Genomic DNA, 20,430 nt, shown 5'->3' on the forward strand with positions numbered 1-20,430 from the left:
CTGGATATGTAAACATACTCGATCCAATACGGGTTATGTTCCCCTCCCTGCAAAGGTTGCGGAGGTCAGACGGGAGTCGCTTCGTGTAAAAACCTGACTCACACAATCCAGGATCCATAGTCAAGAGCTCACCCCGGGCTTTTTTCAAGAGTGGTGAGGATACAACCGGGACTAAAGCAAGGAGGAAGAAAAAATTACAAAAAAACGGACCAAATATATATATATATATAAAAAAAAATTTATTTACAAAATGTACAAGGTATTTTAACACTTAATCATAACTATGGTATTGCTGTAATTGCGTTTAACCTTATTATATTAAACTTTAGACTTTGTAAAATCAAAGTATACCCAGTCCACTTAAACACGAAAGTTAACAAGGCATAACTTCAATGTTCTCTCTCTTTTTAACACTTCGTATTACATTAAAAATAGAGTGAGAGGCAAGTGAAGACAACTGTCCTATTAACTTTGTAAGTTCCGGCGACATTACTAACGTCACTCGCTATCAAGCAATCACAGCGAGAATACGACACGCTCAGCCAATAGCAGCGAAGACTGCGGCGACATCTCAAACGTCATACGCCACCGGCCAATCACAGCGCGTATGCTAAATCGCAATATTAAAATTTCACATACTGGGAGCATAAATACAGCCTCCGACTCGACAATGTGATATATATGTCCAAAAAAGTATGAAATGTTAAACAAACTCTTTCTTGTTATGTTCTTGTTTATCTATGGTGCGGCATACTATGCGCGCGCATCTTTGAAATAGATGGCATTCGTGTCCAAGCTATCCTGTGGTTTTATTGCATGGATATTTATAAATACCTATAAATATGACATGACCTGTCACTATTTGAATCTCAATTCTATCACAAAGCCAAACAGCTGAGCGTGGCCTATCAGTCTTTTCAAGACTGGTGGCTCTGTCTACCCCGATAGGGATAAAGACGTGATCATATGTATGTATCTATAAATATATCATAATGTCTGTCGCGCGGTTCCCCAGGCACCACACCAGCCTACAGGTAGATTCCCCCCCCACACATTATCCAACATTAGCGCATACGTTATGAGCTCTTCGAATGCCTCTTGTAGAACTTCTTGACGTCATCGTGGCCCGCCCTGGTGACGATCATCGTCCTGGTCCGCTCGTTCTGCCAGGTCAGGACGCCCTGCTGTTTGGCGTAGTCGCGCAGGAGAGCGAAGTCGGCCTGAGAAATGAAACGGAAGGTTCAATATGACCTTACGTACCAACAATCCCAACTATCTGTTTGAAAATGAAAAATATTTATTTAAACAAGTACAATTTAAATTACATAGGATAATGATTAAATTCTATCTGCATCCTTTTAAACATAGACTATACCCATGCTTCTGAGTCGTTTGAGCCTATTTTTATTTAAATTAAACGTCATTTTTTTCACATTTAAAAAACCCTCAAAAACTACGTCACACGCTTTATTAAAGACCAATACTACAAAAAGAAATTAAAACTAAACATGTAAATAAATGTCTGAAAAATAAATTATTTTTCTAGTCACCCTGTATTGTAACTATGTCGCAGATGTCAACGCCCACCTCCAGAAAACATTTAAGTATATAATGTGTTTCCTTAATCTCAGCACCAAATCAATTTATTATAATAAAAAAAAGGAAGAAAAAGATTTGATATGTTTGTTTGCTACCTCTTCACGGTTTATCTACTGAAATAATCATCTTGAATAAGAACAAGTAATCTTTATTTGTATCACTGCAGCTTCACATTAAGTTACAATATAAACAAAATAACTAACATATACCTCTTTCTCATGAATGTCGTAAAATGTGACTAAGGGACAGGCTAATAAACTTGGTATTTGAGACGACGGGCTAGCAATTTCCACTTTTTAAATCACAATTCCATCATCAAGCCAAACAGCTCAACGTGGCCTATCAGTCTTTTCAACACTATCGTCTCTGTTTACCCCACAATGGATATAGACCCCACCTGCGACAAGAACTGATTGTAGACCACGCCCTCGGTGTATGTGAACCGGTTCCTCTCGGACTCCCACAGCCTGACCTGGTCCACCACGGTGGGCGGCAACACGGACGTCGGCCGGATCAGGCCGCTCTCCGTCTTCAACATCTGCAAGTTAAACATCATTTATTTTTATTTATATTTATATATTTATGTACATACATACATACATATGGTCACGCCATTATAACTACTCATTCTCTGTTAGATATAAGATACTATTAGACACACACCCACATACCTATACATACATATAATCACGTCTATAACCCTTGCGGGGTAGACAGAGCCAACAGTCTTGAAAAGACTGAATGGACACGTTCAGCTGTTTGGCTTAATGATAGAATTGAGATTCAAATAGCGACAGGTTGCTAGCCCATCGCCTAAAAGAAGAATACCAAGTTTGTATGCCTATACCTCAGTCGCCTTTTACGACATCCATGGGAAAGTGACGGAGTGGTCCTATTCTTTTTTTGTATTGATGCCGGGAACCACACGGCACTAATATAGATCTCTTAAATCTAAATCGTTGACGAATGCACTATGTCTAGGTACATTTAAAAAGCATGAATGAATGTTGAACCAATACCTGCGGATGCGCATGCTGCTCTAAGTAGTGTATGATCTGCTGCGCCGTGATGCCGCCGCGCAGCGCCTGCCGCACCGACTCGCGGGTCAGCACGCCCACCACTAGATTCGGAAACCTGATGGAGGGAATACAATTGATTTACATACATACATACATATGGTCACGTCTACATCCCTTGCGGGCTAGACAGAGACAACAGTCTTGAAAACACTGAATGGCCACGTTCAGCTGTTTGGCTTGATGATAGAATTGAGATTCAAATAGTGATAGGTTGCTAGCCAATCGCCTAAAAAAGAATTACAAGTTTGTAAGCCTATCCCTTAATCGTTTTTTACGACATCCACGGGAAAGAGATGGAGTGGTCCTATTCTATTTTGTATTGGTGCCGGGAACCACACGGCAGATTTATTTTCAATTTTACAATTGATTTATTTACTCAAATTGGATAAATACAAATTCAAATTCAAAATTTTTATTCATTATTATAGGATACTTCATATCGCTTAATTATTGTCCAAAACGTATAGTTTAACAACATTGGTTGACGTCAAATAAATAACGTGTGGTTTAACAACATTGGTTGATACAAAGTGAAACCCGAAACCGTCGAGCTGGCATGAAGAGAGTTATGAATGTGGATGAAGCGAAGGAAGTGTGCAGAGATCGTGGCAAGTGGAAAGAGTATAGTCTCTGCCTACCACTTCGGGAAGGAGTAATAATAATGTAATAATAATATTGTGTGGATACAAAGTCTCACTTATTGACGTCACATCACTTAAATCTAATTATAACTACTTGCCGGTTCTAAAGCGCGTGTGCTGAAGAATGCAATTATTTTTTTTTATTCATAACATGAAATGAAGAAGTTGAATTGAATTCGAGTCACCTATATATAATTGAATCCGAGTCACCTATATATATAATTGAATCCGAGTCACCTATATATATAATTGAATTCGAGTCACCTGTATATAATTGAATTCGAGTCACCTGTATATAATTGAATCCGAGTCACCTGTATATAATTGAATCCGAGTCACCTATATATAATTGAATTCGAGTCACCTATATATAATTGAATTCGAGTCACCTATATATAATTGAATTCGAGTCACCTATATATAATTGAATCCGAGTCACCTGTATATAATTGAATCCGAGTCACCTGTATATAATTGAATCCGAGTCACCTGTATATAATTGAATCCGAGTCACCTGTATATAATTGAATCCGAGTCACCTGTATATAATTGAATCCGAGTCACCTGTATATAACTGAATTCGAGTCACCTGTATATAATTGAATCCGAGTCACCTGTATATAATTGAATCCGAGTCACCTATATATAATTGAATCCGAGTCACCTGTATATAATTGAATCCGAGTCACCTGTATATAATTGAATCCAAGTCACCTGTATATAATTGAATCCGAGTCACCTGTATATAATTGAATCCGAGTCACCTATATGTATATATAATTGAATCCGAGTCACCTATATATATAATTGAATCCGACTCACCTGTATATGAGCTCCGTGAACAGCCCCAGCAGAGCGACCTGCAGGCTGGTCTGCGTGTACGCGTACACGCGGTAGTTGGTCTCCACCACGATGTAGCCGGCCGTGGCGGGCGTAGCCAGCGCGGCGGGGGGGGCCTCGCGAACGCACGCTATGTTCAGGGCGAGCCGAGTCGGGTAGAAGCGACCTGCTTTGCGCTAAAAATTCATACACATACATTTCACTATATATATATGTATATATATAGTGAAATATATATATATGCCCTATATATAATATATATCTTATGAGCCACCAGTATAAAGACATACTGTGATAAATATATCAATGTATATAGTAAAATAATATAAAAAATAAAATAAATGTACAGCGAAATACTGAGCATAAACTTCATAAAAAAAAAATACACTAACGTAGTTTATTTATGTTGTCATTTGATGAATAACTAGCGACCCCCCGCCCCGGCTGAACGGAGGTAAGGAATATGAAAAGTTGACTAAAAATAAATTCTATATCAATCACAATAGAATAGAATATTTATTTGCTTTTGACTAGGGTTTACAAAAGGTGTAAAAAAAAAACAAAACATATTTCCTCCTGGTCAGCCATGAATATAGCATGCAAATTATTATAAAATTATACATAAGTCACTTAAGTCAATTGATTAATTCTTAATAAAATGCTGAATTAGTTTGATTAATATAATGTCAATTTGTTATTTGTTACAATAAATAAAAATTACTTCATACTTCAATATTTGATTTCAAGAAAATTAATATAATAAATTTAATTTTAAAATACCTTTCTTTGGTAAACCAAGCCGAATTCTCTGAGATGCTGTAGAAATACCAACATGTTATTGCTCATACCCTCCGTGCTATAATCCTTAAAAAAAAAAAGAAAACAAATTATTTCACACATTGAGAATTAAAATAATGATGAATGTGTTTGTTTGTTTGTCATTATTGCACAAAAATTTACATAGTTACATGAAATAGTACATAGTTATAAAAGAAATAATATAATACTAGATATGTTTCTTTGTGTTACCTGGTTGACTGGAAGAAATCCCTCATAGGGATAAGTCCGCCATTGTGCATTGTTATTTTTATTTACTAATAAAATTTTGTTAAATGAATAGAATAGAATAGAATAGATTTATTTTCAAAATTGGATACAAGGTATCACTTATTGACGTCACATAACTTAAATCTAATTATAACTGTAGTAGTTATAATTAGATATACAAACAAACAAATAAATCACTTGCTCATCCAGTCGATCGGCAAACAGTTGTAACGTCGCTCTTGGCGCCCCTCTCTCGGCTTAAATTAGTTATAGGTAACATCCTATTAAAAATTACATACATACATATTATTAACACGTCTATATCCCTTGCGGGGTAGACAGAGCCAACAGTCTTGATTGACCACGTTCATTTGTTCGGCTTAACGACAGAATTGAGATTTAAATAGATACAGGTTGCCAGCCCATTTCCCATTTCAAAAGAATCCCAAGTACATATGCCTATCTCTCAATCGCCTTTCACGACATCCATGTGGCAAAAAGAAGAGGTTAGTGGTACCTATCCTTCTTTTATCAAATAGTGCCAAAAACCACACGGCACAATAAGATGATTACCTTGCCTAATGTGCTGAAACTGAGCTGGTACAAGAAAGCGAGGCACTCCGCCGCGCTCAGGCTGCGCTTCTCCGCCGTGTGGAGGTAGTGCTGGAGGAAAAGCCACACCTGGAATCATCATTTTTAGATTAGGGGTTTGCAACAGTATTGTTTTTTTGCATGCCATGACTGGTTAAATGCGCGAAATGTAGGTATATGCATTGTAACACCTATAATTGTATCGCATTTATAGCAAATAAAGTATTTGTATTTAACATTCGTGGTGCCGTGTGGTTACCGGCACCAATAAAAAAAAGGACCATTCTCTGTCTCGTACCCACGGATGTAGTAAAAGGCGACTAAGGGATAGGATTATTTTTATTTTAATTGTATGAAATCAATTTAAATATAATATTATTAAATGTTTTAAATAAGAGCACACTTATGCAGCCACACAGTATAGCGTTTATTTTTGAACGGAAGAAAATATACAAATGACATTATGGAAGGCGCCATTAAATATTCAACACTTATAAACTCGAGATTCTTCTTTTAGGCGACGGGGCTATTTGAATCTTAATTTTATCAATAAGCCAAACAACTGAATGTGGCCTATAAGTATGGTTGTGGTATGAAACTACTTAAAAATTATTTATATGGCAATACAACGTTTGCCGGGACAGCTAGTAGTTTATTAAAAAAAAAAAGCTAACCTGTTTGGCCGTACTCAGTAGTAGAAACTGAAAACCCGCTCTGGTTATAACTGCTGAACCATCTTCTGCATCTCTGTAATAAAAGAAAAAAAAACATTATCTTAATATTATACAATGATGATGATAAACAGGAGAACATGGCCTGTCAGTGTTTCAAGACTCTGTCTACCCTGCCAGGGATATAGACGTGATTATAAGAATTAATTTATGATGATGATATTTTCCAAAACTACAAGCCTTTCCAAACCTTTACTTTTTTGGAAAATACTTTTTTATTAAGTGTACCTTATCAAAAACTTAGAATCAGAATAGCGTTATAATTAGAGATGAAAAAGGAATGAAGTCCGGCAGGGGCTGTGACCTGGTCATGAGAATAGCGTTATAATTAGAAATGAAAGAGGAATGACGTCCGGCAGTGTATCTGACCTGGTCATGAGAATAGCGTTATAATTAGAGATGAAAGAGGAATGACGTCCGGCAGTGTATCTGACCTGGTCATGAGAATAGCGTTATAATTAGAGATGAAAGAGGAATGACGTCCGGCAGTGTATCTGACCTGGTCATGAGAATAGCGTTATTATTAGAAATGAAAAAGGAATGATGGTCCGCAGTGGATCTGACCTGGTCATGAGAATAGCGTTATAATTAGAAATGAAAGAGGAATGACGTCCGGCAGTGTATCTGACCTGGTCATGAGAATAGCGTTATAATTAGAGATGAAAGAGGAATGACGTCCGGCAGTGTATCTGACCTGGTCATGAGAATAGCGTTATTATTAGAAATGAAAAAGGAATGATGGTCCGCAGTGGATCTGACCTGGTCATGAGAATAGCGTTATAATTAGAAATGAAAGAGGAATGACGTCCGGCAGTGTATCTGACCTGGTCATGAGAATAGCGTTATAATTAGAGATGAAAGAGGAATGACGTCCGGCAGTGTATCTGACCTGGTCATGAGAATAGCGTTATTATTAGAAATGAAAAAGGAATGATGGTCCGCAGTGGATCTGACCTGGTCATGAGAATAGCGTTATTATTAGAAATGAAAAAGGAATGACGTCCGGCAGTGGATCTGACCTGGTCATGAGAATAGCGTTATTATTAGAAATGAAAAAGGAATGACGTCCGGCAGTGGATCTGACCTGGTCATGAGAATAGCGTTATTATTAGAAATGAAAAAGGAATGATGGTCCGCAGTGGATCTGACCTGGTCATGAGAATAGCGTTATTATTAGAAATGAAAAAGGAATGACGTCCGGCAGTGGATCTGACCTGGTCATGAGAATAGCGTTATTATTAGAAATGAAAAAGGAATGATGGTCCGCAGTGGATCTGACCTGGTCATGAGAATAGCGTTATTATTAGAGATGAAAGAGGAATTATGTCCGGCAGTGGCTGTGACCTGGTCATGAGAATAGCGTTATAATTAGAGATGAAAGAGGAATTATGTCCGGCAGTGGCTGTGACCTGGTCAAGAGAATAGCGTTATAATTAGAGATGAAAGAGGAATTATGTCCGGCAGTGGCTGTGACCTGGTCATGAGAATAGCGTTATTATTAGAAATGAAAAAGGAATGATGTCCGGCAGGGGCTGTGACCTGGTCATGAGAATAGCGTTATAATTAGAGATGAAAAAGGAATGATGTCCGGTGTCCGATGCCGTGTGGTTCCCGGCACCAATACAAAAAAGAATAGGACCACTCCATTTCTTTCCCATGGATGTCGTAAAAGACGACTAAGGGATACGCTTACATACTTGTGATTCTTTTTTTAGGCGATGTGCTAGCAACCTGTCACTATTTGAATGTCAATTCTATCATTAAGCCAAACAGCTGAACGTGGCCTTTCAGTCATTTCAAGGCTGTTGGCTCTGTCTACCCCGTAAGCTATACAGACGTGATGATATGTATGTAAATGAAAGGGGAATGACGTCCGGCAGTGGATCTGACCTGGTCATGAGGCCGGCGTGCAGCAGGATGCGCACGGCGTCCGCGCTGATGCCCTCGGTCTGCGCGCTGCCCACCATGTAGTGCAGCACGCACTGCCAGCGCTCCGCCGCGTACGCGTCCAGGAACGGCACGTCGCGCGCCCGCCCGTCGGGCTCCAGCGACGACGACAGGCTCCACGGCCTGCCCCTGCTCATCATCGTCATCATCGTCACGTACGTCATGTCAACGTAATTCCTTCGCTACATCTACATGATGTAGCGAAACAATTACGTTAGGATCGTGACAATTGGAAAGATGTAGTCGCTGACTACCAATAGAGGAATGATTTTATGTATGTATTTGTACGGTTTAGTGCCGTGTGGTTCTCGGCACTAATACAAAAAATAATAAGACCACTCCATCTCTTTCCCATGGATGTCGTAAAAGGCGACTAAGGGATAGACTTACAAACTTGGGACTCTTTTTTTTAGGCGATGTACTAGCAACCTGTCACTATTTGAATCTCTATTCTATCATTAAGCAAAATAGCTGACATGGCCATTCAGTCTTTTCAAGACTGTTAGCTCTGTCTACCCCACAAGAGAATACATACATACATATATATATGTATGTATGTATTTGTTAGATATTTTGGATGCAAAAATCTATATACCATATCTTTCTTCTTTGTTATTTTTAATTTCATATTAACCAATTTTTTTAACATGCCATTAATCTGTACTGCTTTAGATTACAAATTTATTTGTCTGTTTTAATCATGTACAGATTCAAGATTTCCTGTATAATCATTATACTTACAAGAAATCTTGAATCTGTACACAAGCTCTGATTTTGTATCAAGATTGATTTAGAACCAGAGGTATTTAAAACTTAATTAATTGCAGCTAAGTCCACATTAAATATAGCCTTTGAATGTTTCTATTTACCTAAAAAAGTGGTACAAGTCTGTATTCGGAAATCAACAAAATGAACAGCAAACATTCTTAATGCTACTATGTCTATAAATTGAGGGATTCTACAATGAAGTGGCTGTAATCATGACCTGTTATCTGTCGAGGCATAGGTCATCTAAAATTAATAACAGCTTACCCTCCCAGCAGAGCTACTTTCAGGTTCTTCTTGAAGGACTGCGCCAGCATCCACCCAGGCATTCCGCCGGGGATCGGCGCCTCTTGCCACACTAATAACTCTGATAGTGCTTCTGACGCTTTGCTTTGCTCTCTGAAAATTAAATATAGGCACTTATTTTATATTGAAAACATGTTTTATACAGATAAGGGGGTTTCTTAAAAAAAAGCATATCATTAGTTGGCTTTTGAAAATCTCCTTTTTGAATAAAAAGAGACAATTATGATCCACTTCTTGTATTAATTTAGAATTATCCTACTTATACATATTATAAACTTTTATTCATCTAATCTCTAAAGGATATGTAACAGGTTATTGTTTAAATTTCTAGATAAAACTAAGATTTATTAAGTGGAATATCATTTATATTTCACTCATACTGTTTTTAGAATAAGGCCTAAGTCTTAGTCATGGTGTGCTAACTAAGTCATGGTGCGCTAGCAACCCCAAAACTCACTTTTTGACAAACATATATTAAGACTATGTTGAGCAAACGCAGACTTATTGCTAAGCAATTTCTTCCAGACATCCTTTGGCTATTTATCTAAAACTCACTTGGCGTATGTCTGTGAGACCCAGGAGGTGACCACGGCTTGCGGCACAGGCTGCTCTACGAACAACAGGCGGATTACGAAGTGACGTGCCAGTTCCGGTAGTTCCCTACAGCAGAAAATTTGTACCTGGTGTACTTACACTCATATTATTAACTATATATATTTTTGTAGGATAGTAAAATTCGAGCCAACAGTCATGAAAACACTGAAAAGCTAAATTCAGCAAAAATTTAGATAGAAATTTCGTTTTACTCTTTATTTTACTATGTATACTTAGTTATTTAGTAGGTTCAGAAGACTCTGAAAACTTTTGTATCAGAGTTGCAGATTGGAAAGTGGCAGGCCAATAAACCGTGGAGGCCTGTTGAGACAGTTGGGCCTTCCTGACCTCGAAAATTTGTAAAAATAAATACGATACAATAACAAATAGTTCTTTTAATCATCTTACCGATAAACAGCCAAGCAAATAGTAGGATAGTTATACAAAGTCTCCAAGAACTGAGGCGAGCGGCTCTTCAAATATTCGTGAAGATCTTTGCACTGTAACGTCGGAGCCGGATTTAAATTTAACGAAGATTTAGATTTCGAAGACTCTGACATTGTTAGAAATATCTCTAGCAATACTTGTAATACAAAATATTGTTTCTACTTATTTATTATAATTTTATAGTAAAATACTGAAAATATTATCACACCTCAATGTACAATACAAACAAATGCAATTTCACTTTAATTCAACTCGCTTGTCGTTGTCACTTCTGGTATGTCATTTGTCAAAAAGACTAGTTAGAAAGTGTTGCTATAAGGCAAAAAACAAATTCGATCCGATTGAATACATTCTATTCGATTATCGACCGATAGGACCGGATGAGTCCGTCTGTCTGGTAATCTGGTTGGTACTGTGGATTGGTCCATCCACAGAGTACTTTGGTCCGACCGTTATAGGTTTGTCCGAAATAATTTACCCATGTAGGTACATATAACCAAACAAAACAAAGGTCGCTGTGGGATGCTAAAAGGCATAAATTGTATCTATCCGTTCACTAAACTTCTTAACTGTTCCAATTGCCTAAACTCAATTTTTTTATACATATTATATTTCTATCTCTTTAATTTTTTCTTTGAAAAACTAAATATTTATAAATTAATACTGTTTTTTTTTCCAATTTTCTTGCTTTCAGTACAAAAGTTCATAAAAAAAACAATGGCCGACCCATCTAAGAGCGATTTCATAGCTATCTATTGTGGAATCACGCCCCAAATATGAAGATTATTAATATTTTCGTTCAAGTAAGGTTTTTTATTTATGCAAATATAAAAATTTTTGGTATAGGGCACAGCAGTAACGTAATTTCTTAGATCTACCATCAAGGATTTTCTACTTTATTATTTATTTATTTCCGCTTCTCAGGGTCTGCTATCGTGTTATTATATTCCGTGGTCCTGCTTGCTGGTATTGCGTGTTCTTTTGGTCTTTATTTAGCTTGGTTGGATGGTATATATATTAATGAAAGCTTGATCACTTTTTAATTTTTGCTACGTATATAACTTAGACATATTTATGATGGCACGCTCAGATTATGCTTTTCATATTACGCATTATATGTACCTACCTACTGTCCTGACATAGGTGAGCATGAAAATGAAGTTGTAGAACGTTGTCCCCAAATTACTACATAAGCAAATCAAAAATAATCATTAGGTTTTATGTAAAAAAATATTGTACCTAAGTAATTACCTACTTGGACAAGTTTGCATTTTGATCTGTGATTTTGATTTAGGTAGATCAAAAAGGTTTAAGGCTTGATTAGTTGACCTGTAAACTGACAGAATATTGAGTTTATGTTTTTGAAATATGTAAAGTTATTATATTTTCATTATTATCGATTAAAACATAAGAACCTATCTAAAAAGACCTGAGTGGCCATGGCCTTGAATCGATTATGAAATAAATACTGACCAGAATTGGTAATAAAATAATACTGTAAGAAATTAAATCTAAAAAGACAAATTCAATGCAACTTATTGTAATCCTCGCATCCTCGCAGACCGGGCCCGCGACTGGATCATTTGAGAAAAGAAAATAATGCTTCCTACCTACCAACCTATTCATGTAATTCCCTACAAAAAAAATAATACTCACACTGGTTTGTACGAAGCATGTGTGTAGTTTAGTTTCCAAATACGTACAGAGGAACAACTTACGCACACAAGTGTAGGGCGCCGAGTTCACCGCATTCATTCTCGTCGGCAGATGGCGGATGTAGTAGTCGCTCTCCTCCGTCAGTCGCGCATAGACAACTCGCCGAGCGTAGTGTGATTGCGATTCGCTCAGCACCATTTTGTGTGTATCATTCGAACGGGACATTGTGTACCTATATGTGCTCCGTGAATAATTGTGAACCACGACTATCAATCAAAGGTTCTAAGCCGTGTTTAGTGTTTTACTTTCGACATGCCCGAGGAGGGATCGATGCAATATCTCGGGCGCCTTTAGAAACCGCGCCTCCGTCATGAGCGAGTGATCGTCGACGTAAAAAAAGTTAACACAGGAAACATGTCTGGGCGGACCGCCGACGCGGATGCGAGCGAAGGGTTCGTGTTCGAAATTCGAAAGCGGTCATGTCATCGCCTCTCGGATTTCGTATAAGTCACCGTCCAATGTCAAAATCGTGCACGTACCGTGAGCGCCGACCCTCCGGATCGTGCGGAAAATGCAATCGTTGGTAGTTTGGTGGGCGGTAGTGTCTGCCGCCTGGGCGCTGGCGGGCGCTTGCTCCAGCTCCATCTCCAAGCGGCCAGCGCGGCCCGCGAGGCCGCAGCGCCCGCAGCCGCCGCCGCCGCCGCAGCCGCGGCTCAACGTAACCTTCCCCACCTTTAAGTGCGAGCAACAGTACTCTGATTATTACTGCCTAAACGGCGGAGTGTGTTTTACTGTGGTGATATCGGACAGTCCAATTTACAACTGCGAATGCCGCAGCGGATTCGTGGGTCAGCGGTGCGAGTTCAAGGATCTGGACGACTCGTACGTGCTGACGAGTCGCCAGCTGATGATGGAGACTGCGTCGATCGCGGGCGGCGCGACCGTGGCGGTGTTCCTGGCCATTCTAGTCTGCTTCGGCGCGTGGGTGCGGCTGCACCGGCGGGCGAAGGCACCGCCGTTCTCGGAGGAGCGCGGCCAAGTGCAGCTGGTGGCTGTGGCGGCGCCCCGCGGCCGTGTGGCGCTCTGCAAGGCGCTGCCCGACCAGCCAGCGCCTCCACCTCACTAGCACAGCGTGGACTGTCTTGTTTATACTGTCGTGTACATATAGATAGATTATGTGTTAAGTTATGTTGAGAGAACAAAAGATATAAGCAAAATTTATGTGATAATTATTTTACGAAGTTTATAATTTATTTCAAAGGAATTTCTTTGTATATATGATCGGATACCTTTGGAAGTGCGATTCCAAAATTTCAGTCTCCTAGTGTTCATTTTGTGAATTGTATTCTGTATTTTGTTCATTCAGTGTATATTGGATGTGTGAGATCAAACAACGACCATGTACCTTGCTACTCGCTTCAAGTAGAACTGTTATAATGTTATATGTTGTTGTGGCACTGTATCTGTAGATACAGTGGCCAAAGTTGCCTCTTGGGTCAAAGAGGCACTTTCCAATTTGCTTCTTTCTGGTTAGAAACAGGATAAAGATGGACCTGTGCCTGTTTGGCCCGAGTGGCTGGTGTGAGCAGGGTGCCACCCTATGAGGGGGCAGGCTGCCACACTGCATGTTATTGTTTGTTAAATGTAGCAAAAGTTACTGGTAAACTGGGTCTCAGGCCAGAGTACTGTATAGGTAATTGTCAATCAATGTTAATTGTATTTATTATATTCCATTCTATACAAATAGAATTGTGATGAATTGTATGCTTGTGCGAGGCAGCGAGTAGTTGGTTCCTATAGCCGTCGGGGCGAGAGCCCGCACATTCCATCGTGGATAGAGTATTTACTGGTGTCAGTATTATTTTGTAATACAATTAAGCCGGCAGCTTTACTTTATTTTAATTTATACCTGATATCCCTCTGGGATAGTGCTGTATTATATTTGTTTGAAGGCTGAAATGTGCCCTATTGGAAGGCTCCCTGTAAATATAGCCTGTGTAGGTATTTATTAGATATTTATGATGGTTTATTTATTGACTGCTTTACTTAGTTAATCTTGATCGTGGCAGCCAAGCCTACTAAACATAATGGTTGCATTTCATTCACCCTGCTAAACTTGGCCTCGCGTATTGTGCCCTATTGTAATCTCATTATGAATCTCCATTTTGTCCTGTATTTTGTAAAAATTTAATATTTACATTGGATGGTGTAAAATGTGTTGCCGGCCAGTGTAGATTGCCTGTGGCTTTGTCTGTATTCTTGCCTCAAGCAATATTTCGTTTTAGTCTCGTATACCATGTGAGTAAAGAAATGTTCGAAAATGTATGTTCTACTTAATCATCATCAGCTGTTTATATACATTGTATCCATGGTGTATGAAGCTGTGTAACATTCATTGCAACATAAACTTTTCATGCTCTCTATTTAATATCTAATGTTATCTCTTTTGTTTGGTAATCCGCACTGGTTGGTGGCTGTAAAAAAATAGTAAACTTTGTCAAATCAATAGGCTGCGACGCAGGGCAGGGCTGACGACGCAGGGCTATTTTATATAAAGACCCTAGTGGACCATTCTGTGGCGTTTTCACCTGTTGACGAGTGCGCAGCCCCGGCCGCCGGCCCGGCCCTCCGTCTGCCCGGGTGTGTCGTAAACTGATTCATATGAGGTTGTCTATACGAACATTCCAAAGTACTTGTATAATATTACCTTCATCCTTATAATTTTGAAGTATCTGTTAAGACGCTACTTGTTAATTATACAGTTTTCTATTGATCATTTGTTAAAAGAAAATTATACGAAACTAAATCCTTAGCAAATATTTTTCATTCAAAATACTCCTTTTTATCTGACACTCACGTACGCCATTATACGATAAATAGCCGTACACTATTTGGTCTTTGATGTTACCTTTACGATGTTAATCATTGTTTCAACTTGAACTACATCGACTACAAGTTTCATAAGTCTTTAGCTATCAGTTATTCCTATGATCTATCTATTGTTGGGCAATACTCTCAGATAATGTGGTGAGGCCGTAACACGTCACACCGCCTACTCGAGAAATCGCTTTTCGTAAACTTGTGCAATTGAACGAAACACCTGCCTTTTACAATTAGTACAAATATAAGTATCAAAACGGCTCGTGAAATTGACCAATGAACCGGTGTAGTAATATTACTGACACGCGAACGAAAGTGCTGTAGGTAATTAATTCATTTCTAATCGGTGCATTTGTAAATCACGGATTGATACGTGATCCGTGGTTTAAAGTTTAAAGTTTACACGAACCATAGATAAAATAGTTGAATTTGGAAAATGCGAAATTCAAATGTTTAAAACCCCTAAATAAGAACCGAGTCATTCAGTAGTTATAATGTTGTTGAGCGCAAACAAGCACTGCTTCCATTGAGCGTCTGGGAGCATAATTTTTATGAATACCGAGCAGGACCGGTCCGCCACCGGCGTTGCATAGAGTTCATTGAATGAGTGCCCGTCGGTTTGTTGACATTCCCCGAAAACCTGCCTCGCCCGGAATAGCCTGGTATCACCACACTCTCCCGATGGCGCGCTCGAAATAGTCTGTGCTAGATTTATACGGTTTTTGGAGTTCAATGAAGCAGGATGCTCAACTTCGGTAGGTATGTGTCACATCGCCTACAAGCATTTTTTGGTCAGTGATTCACAACGGGTTATCCATAACATAATCATATGCAATTGTTTCCTTTGTATGTCGCGAGTTTAGATTATCAGATTTATTTTCTATTTTAGGTAGGTATGCACAAGATTTTTATTTTTTTATTTTGTGGCCGTTCGCTACAAATTGTCTAATATTTGATCAAGGGATTGTTAGAACTTTGTCTTGTTCAAATCGATTCTTTATAGCTTCCCAAAAAAATAAATAAGTAGAATTTGCTTTCCAGTTGAGAAAAAGTAAAATTTAAGACCAAGCAGACATAAATTTCACTATAAGTAGGTACATAAATCTGTAATTCACCCAGACACACATGATTGAATGAGGTCAATACGCCGACAATAGTAACACTATTACCGTTAGTAAACAAATATTACACAACGCCACAAACTTCCTCAAAATATGGTTTGTTATTTATTATCTTTTAGCTGGGTATACGAATCTCGTCTACCAAAAGGCAGCCTTTGTACATTTGCAAACTACAATCTTTGTGCTTGAATTCTTTAAAATCGTTTAGATCATGAAGAAACATACAAAAATACACACTTCTCAGTAGGAGTTATTTCGCTTTCATAAATTTATAATATACCTATCCTGAGCCTTCCACAGTCCACTGCGCAGTTCATGGTTTTCTGTCTATCCCCTTCAATACACTAGGTCATGGGGATACTGTTGCTGACAACAACTGTTTACCCAAAGAAATCGGAATTATTTAGTTTTTAAAATGACTTATTTTAGGCGATGAACAAGTAACATTATTAGGCTATTCAAACATTTCACCTAAAAACTCTTTAAGGGTATAATTTATTTTAGGATAGGACTCTACTCGGGGATATCTGCCTGTAAATGTCAAATTGAGCGACCTGAGGACAAAAGCACTAGAAAATGACTACCTAATGCGTAGGAGATGATCTATGTCGATTGTTGTTAGGCAGATAGTCAAATGTAAAAAAATACCTGCACATATCTCAATCAATACTTGCTTGAAATTAAAAAGACAATGATATCTAAGACGATTGGATGAGAAATTGGAATGAAAATTACATACCTACATATAATAACGTCTATATCCCTTGCGGGGTAGACAGAACCAACAGTTTTAAAAAGACTGATAAGCCACGGTCAGCTGAATAAAAATTCAATATTAGGAATGAAAATTAACTATGCCGAAGACTGAAAACCATGAAGGGAAAAGGACAAGCCCAAAAGTTTAATCGGGAGCTTCTTAGAGTAGGTACCTACAAGCGAATATGAGACAGTCAAAATAGATGATGCCGTAATAAAAATTTTATTTTATGTATTTATTTTTATTTAAATTTACATTTTAATGGCGGCAGTATACCTACGTTTAGACAAAGAGTAACCGATAATCATAGTCGTCAGTCATATCAAATTTTCGTCTGCCAAAGTCTTCTGCGCATATACTTTAACTTGTACACACATATGGTCACGTCTATATCGCTTGTGAGGTACACAGAGCCGTCACTCTTGAAAAGACTGATCGGTCACGTTCAGCTTAATGATAGAATTGAGCTTCAAATAGTGACAGGTTGCTAGCCCATCCCCTAAAAAAAAAAAAAGATTCTCAAGTTTGTAAGCCTATCCCTTAGTCGCCTTTTACGACATCCATGGAAAAGAGATGCAATGGTGCTATTCTTTTGTTTTTACTGGTGCCGGGAACCACACGGCACTTTGTACTGTTACTTGTAATTTCTGTTAAGTCATATCTACAAAGGCATTAGCTGAGTAAACGTCGTGTGCGCATTTTCAATCAGCGTGCCGTATGCATAGCGAAAGTATGTACTTTCAACAACAATTAGATACTGATGTAAAACAAAACCATGTGAATGAACACATCAACTCGAGTCGTAACAATCTGCAAGTCTTTACTACCGACCGACTTAACCAGCCTTACAAGACCTTCCTTGCCCCTCTATAGTCGTTTTAAAAAGACGTTTGAAGAAGGTGATGTTTGAGCAGAACAGGTCTCAAGCCCTGGTTGATTTGTAGTTGCGTCTCTCAACCCACGCTTGGTCTTATATGGGTTGCGGAGTGGTCATTGTGAGACGCCAATTAACATGCCTATATGTCCAGCCCACTTGTCATAGACTTTGCGAATTTTGCCATTATACTCATTCTCTGTTAGATATAAGATACTATTAGACACACACCCACATATCTATATACATATAATCACGTCTTTAACCCTTGTGGGGTAGACAGAGCCAACAGTCTTGAAAAGACTGATAGTCCACGATCAGCTGTTTGGCTTTAAGATAGAATTTAGATTCAAATAGTGACAGGTTGCTAACCCATCGCCTAAAAAAAATCTCAAGTTTGTAAACCTATAAGTACTTAGTTTTTCCTCACTAAGTAATGTTTTTCTTCACTGTTAGAGAATCTAATAAGTTAAGTAAAATAAATAATTGGGTAAGTACCTACATGACCGAAGCAGTATTTTTACAATACAGTTTATTCAGTAAATCAGCGCAAAAGATTAAAATTGAAAGCAAACAAGGTTAAGTACCGAGGGAGTGGCGGAAGAGCGTCATTAGGTACATGAAAATTCCAAACACGATTTTCCTTGAAAATTTTTAATCTTTAACTTTGGAAAACTAATGGCTTATATCGATCAAACAGTATTGACTGGCTGTGCCCGCGACTAAGTCCGCGTGGAATAGTTATTTCGGGCATCATTGAAGCCCTCAAGGATGAGTAATTTTCCCCGTTTTTTTCACCTTTTCCATTATTTCTTTGCTCATTATAATTGTAATGTGATGTTATATAGCTTAAAGCCTTCCTCGATAAATGGTCTATTCAACGCAAAACAAATTTTTCAATTCGAACCAGTAGTTCCTGAATTAGCGCGTTCAAACAAACAAACAAACTCTTCAGCTTTGTAATATTATAGTATAGAAATAGTATAGATGTTGATGCACGTTGCCAAACAGTGTGAGGTCAGCACCTGTGCTCTGAGTCGGGCTTCGTCTTCCAGCCGAGTGGGCCTTCCGGCAGCATATGGTGGCGCGCGTGCCGCAAAAACAAAATGGCGCAAAGACTAAGTAGATGTCACTTATTTAGGTACAAAAGTGAAATGAATATAATTATATTTTAGGTTATTCAAGGGTCCAAGGTTGTTGGGAGCGACAGTAATAAGTTCTGTAGATAGATAGAAGATTCTCTTTATTTTTTCTCGTTTATCGAGTGCGGAGCGGGCCATATCGCAGCTCCAACTAGGTTTAATTTAAATTCCCAATTTTCCCGTACCCGTGAGAATATTCAGAAACAAAATAATTGCCTTGAATACTCCGGTTAATAAACTAGGTTCATACAAAAATTCATCAAATTCGGTCCGCGAGTCCCGCGGTCGTTATCGTGAAAAATTAATTTGTGTGTATTTTTATTATATTATGTTATTGCAGCACATTCCAGCAGAATATTATAGCTATTTAGAAAAATAATATATACAGCTATTTAGAAAAATAATAGAAAACTTGTCGTAACAAACATAATAAATGTTCTCCCGGTTCACTTAAACCTTTTCGTGGAAATTCAAGGCAATCCTCTGTAAATTTATAATTTCTAGATAAGTATCTATTAAACCCAGTGTTTTGAGCTGTGCGTTAATATGTCAATCAGTGAACTTTTATTATATACAATAGCTAGTAAAAGAAGAATATTGAACGTATCTACTACGTAGAAAGAACAAAGTGGTGCCTCTAATTAAAAACTTATTTACTTAATCTTTATTGTCAGTTCGGCAGTTCCTCAAACCAGTTGATCGACGGGGTGGGCTGAAAAACATCGCACGTGTCACCTGCTCCTCATTCTGTGCAGTCGAGAGCTGTACTTCAAAAATCGATTACAACACCGCATTATCTCGATTATGAAGTTACGAGTACTGTTTAGCGGTGATCTTTGTTCGGATGAGTTAGATTTTTTACATAAGAGTTTGATTAGAAAATCAGAAATAGTTATTCTTTCGAGTATACTTATTGTTTTTCATGGCGTCGATGCAGAATAAGACAAAAAGCTCTTTCCCGTAGATAAAGAAAGAGCCGAAAAGATGGAAGCATACAAACATTTCAAGGCATTGAAGTTGTAGTAGTCGAGGTTTGAAGTCTGCAATAATGGGAATTCTGTCAAAATTTAAGATTGGCTCAATTCAATCTCATTTAGATCTCAATAGTATTTTATAAATGGAATACTTAGTTTTGTTTATAAACTGAAGGCACCTAATACGCAGACACCCTGTCCCTGCTGCTGTTTTTATCCCGCTAAAATCTATTGCTGTTCACGTCATAATAAAAAGCGAATTTGTTTTTGTATGTATAACGTAATATCAAGGTTTGCAGTGTACACATTTTTTTTTGGATTATAGACTAGTTTTAGTCATAATATGTAGATGAAATACTTTACTGTATTATCCGTAATCTATTTGTGTGCCTAATAAATAAAAAAAGAAAGAGCGATAGATTTTCGCGCGCTAAAAATG

The 20,430-nt window shown here is 38.1% G+C and overlaps 1 protein-coding gene and 1 pseudogene across 1 annotated transcript; one reads left to right on the top strand and one right to left on the bottom strand.

Annotated features, from left to right (window-relative positions):
* Nucleotides 1–251: 251 nt before the first annotated feature.
* Nucleotides 252–10,854, bottom strand: LOC106139164 (general transcription factor IIH subunit 4). Its single transcript, XM_060949656.1, has 11 exons — nucleotides 10,549–10,854; nucleotides 10,102–10,206; nucleotides 9,508–9,639; nucleotides 8,419–8,604; nucleotides 6,472–6,544; nucleotides 5,780–5,887; nucleotides 4,940–5,023; nucleotides 4,142–4,335; nucleotides 2,619–2,733; nucleotides 1,997–2,137; nucleotides 252–1,220 (listed from the first exon to the last, which is right to left on the bottom strand). Exons 1-11 carry the CDS (start codon nucleotides 10,698–10,700, stop codon nucleotides 1,077–1,079), a joined length of 1,434 nt encoding a protein of 477 aa, XP_060805639.1. The 5' UTR covers nucleotides 10,701–10,854; the 3' UTR covers nucleotides 252–1,076.
* Nucleotides 10,855–12,354: 1,500 nt separating this feature from the next.
* Nucleotides 12,355–15,039, top strand: LOC106139165 (uncharacterized; annotated as a pseudogene).
* Nucleotides 15,040–20,430: the final 5,391 nt, after the last annotated feature.

This window comes from Amyelois transitella, chromosome 19, assembly GCF_032362555.1.
Source record: "Amyelois transitella isolate CPQ chromosome 19, ilAmyTran1.1, whole genome shotgun sequence".
Lineage (NCBI taxonomy): Eukaryota > Metazoa > Arthropoda > Insecta > Lepidoptera > Pyralidae > Amyelois > Amyelois transitella.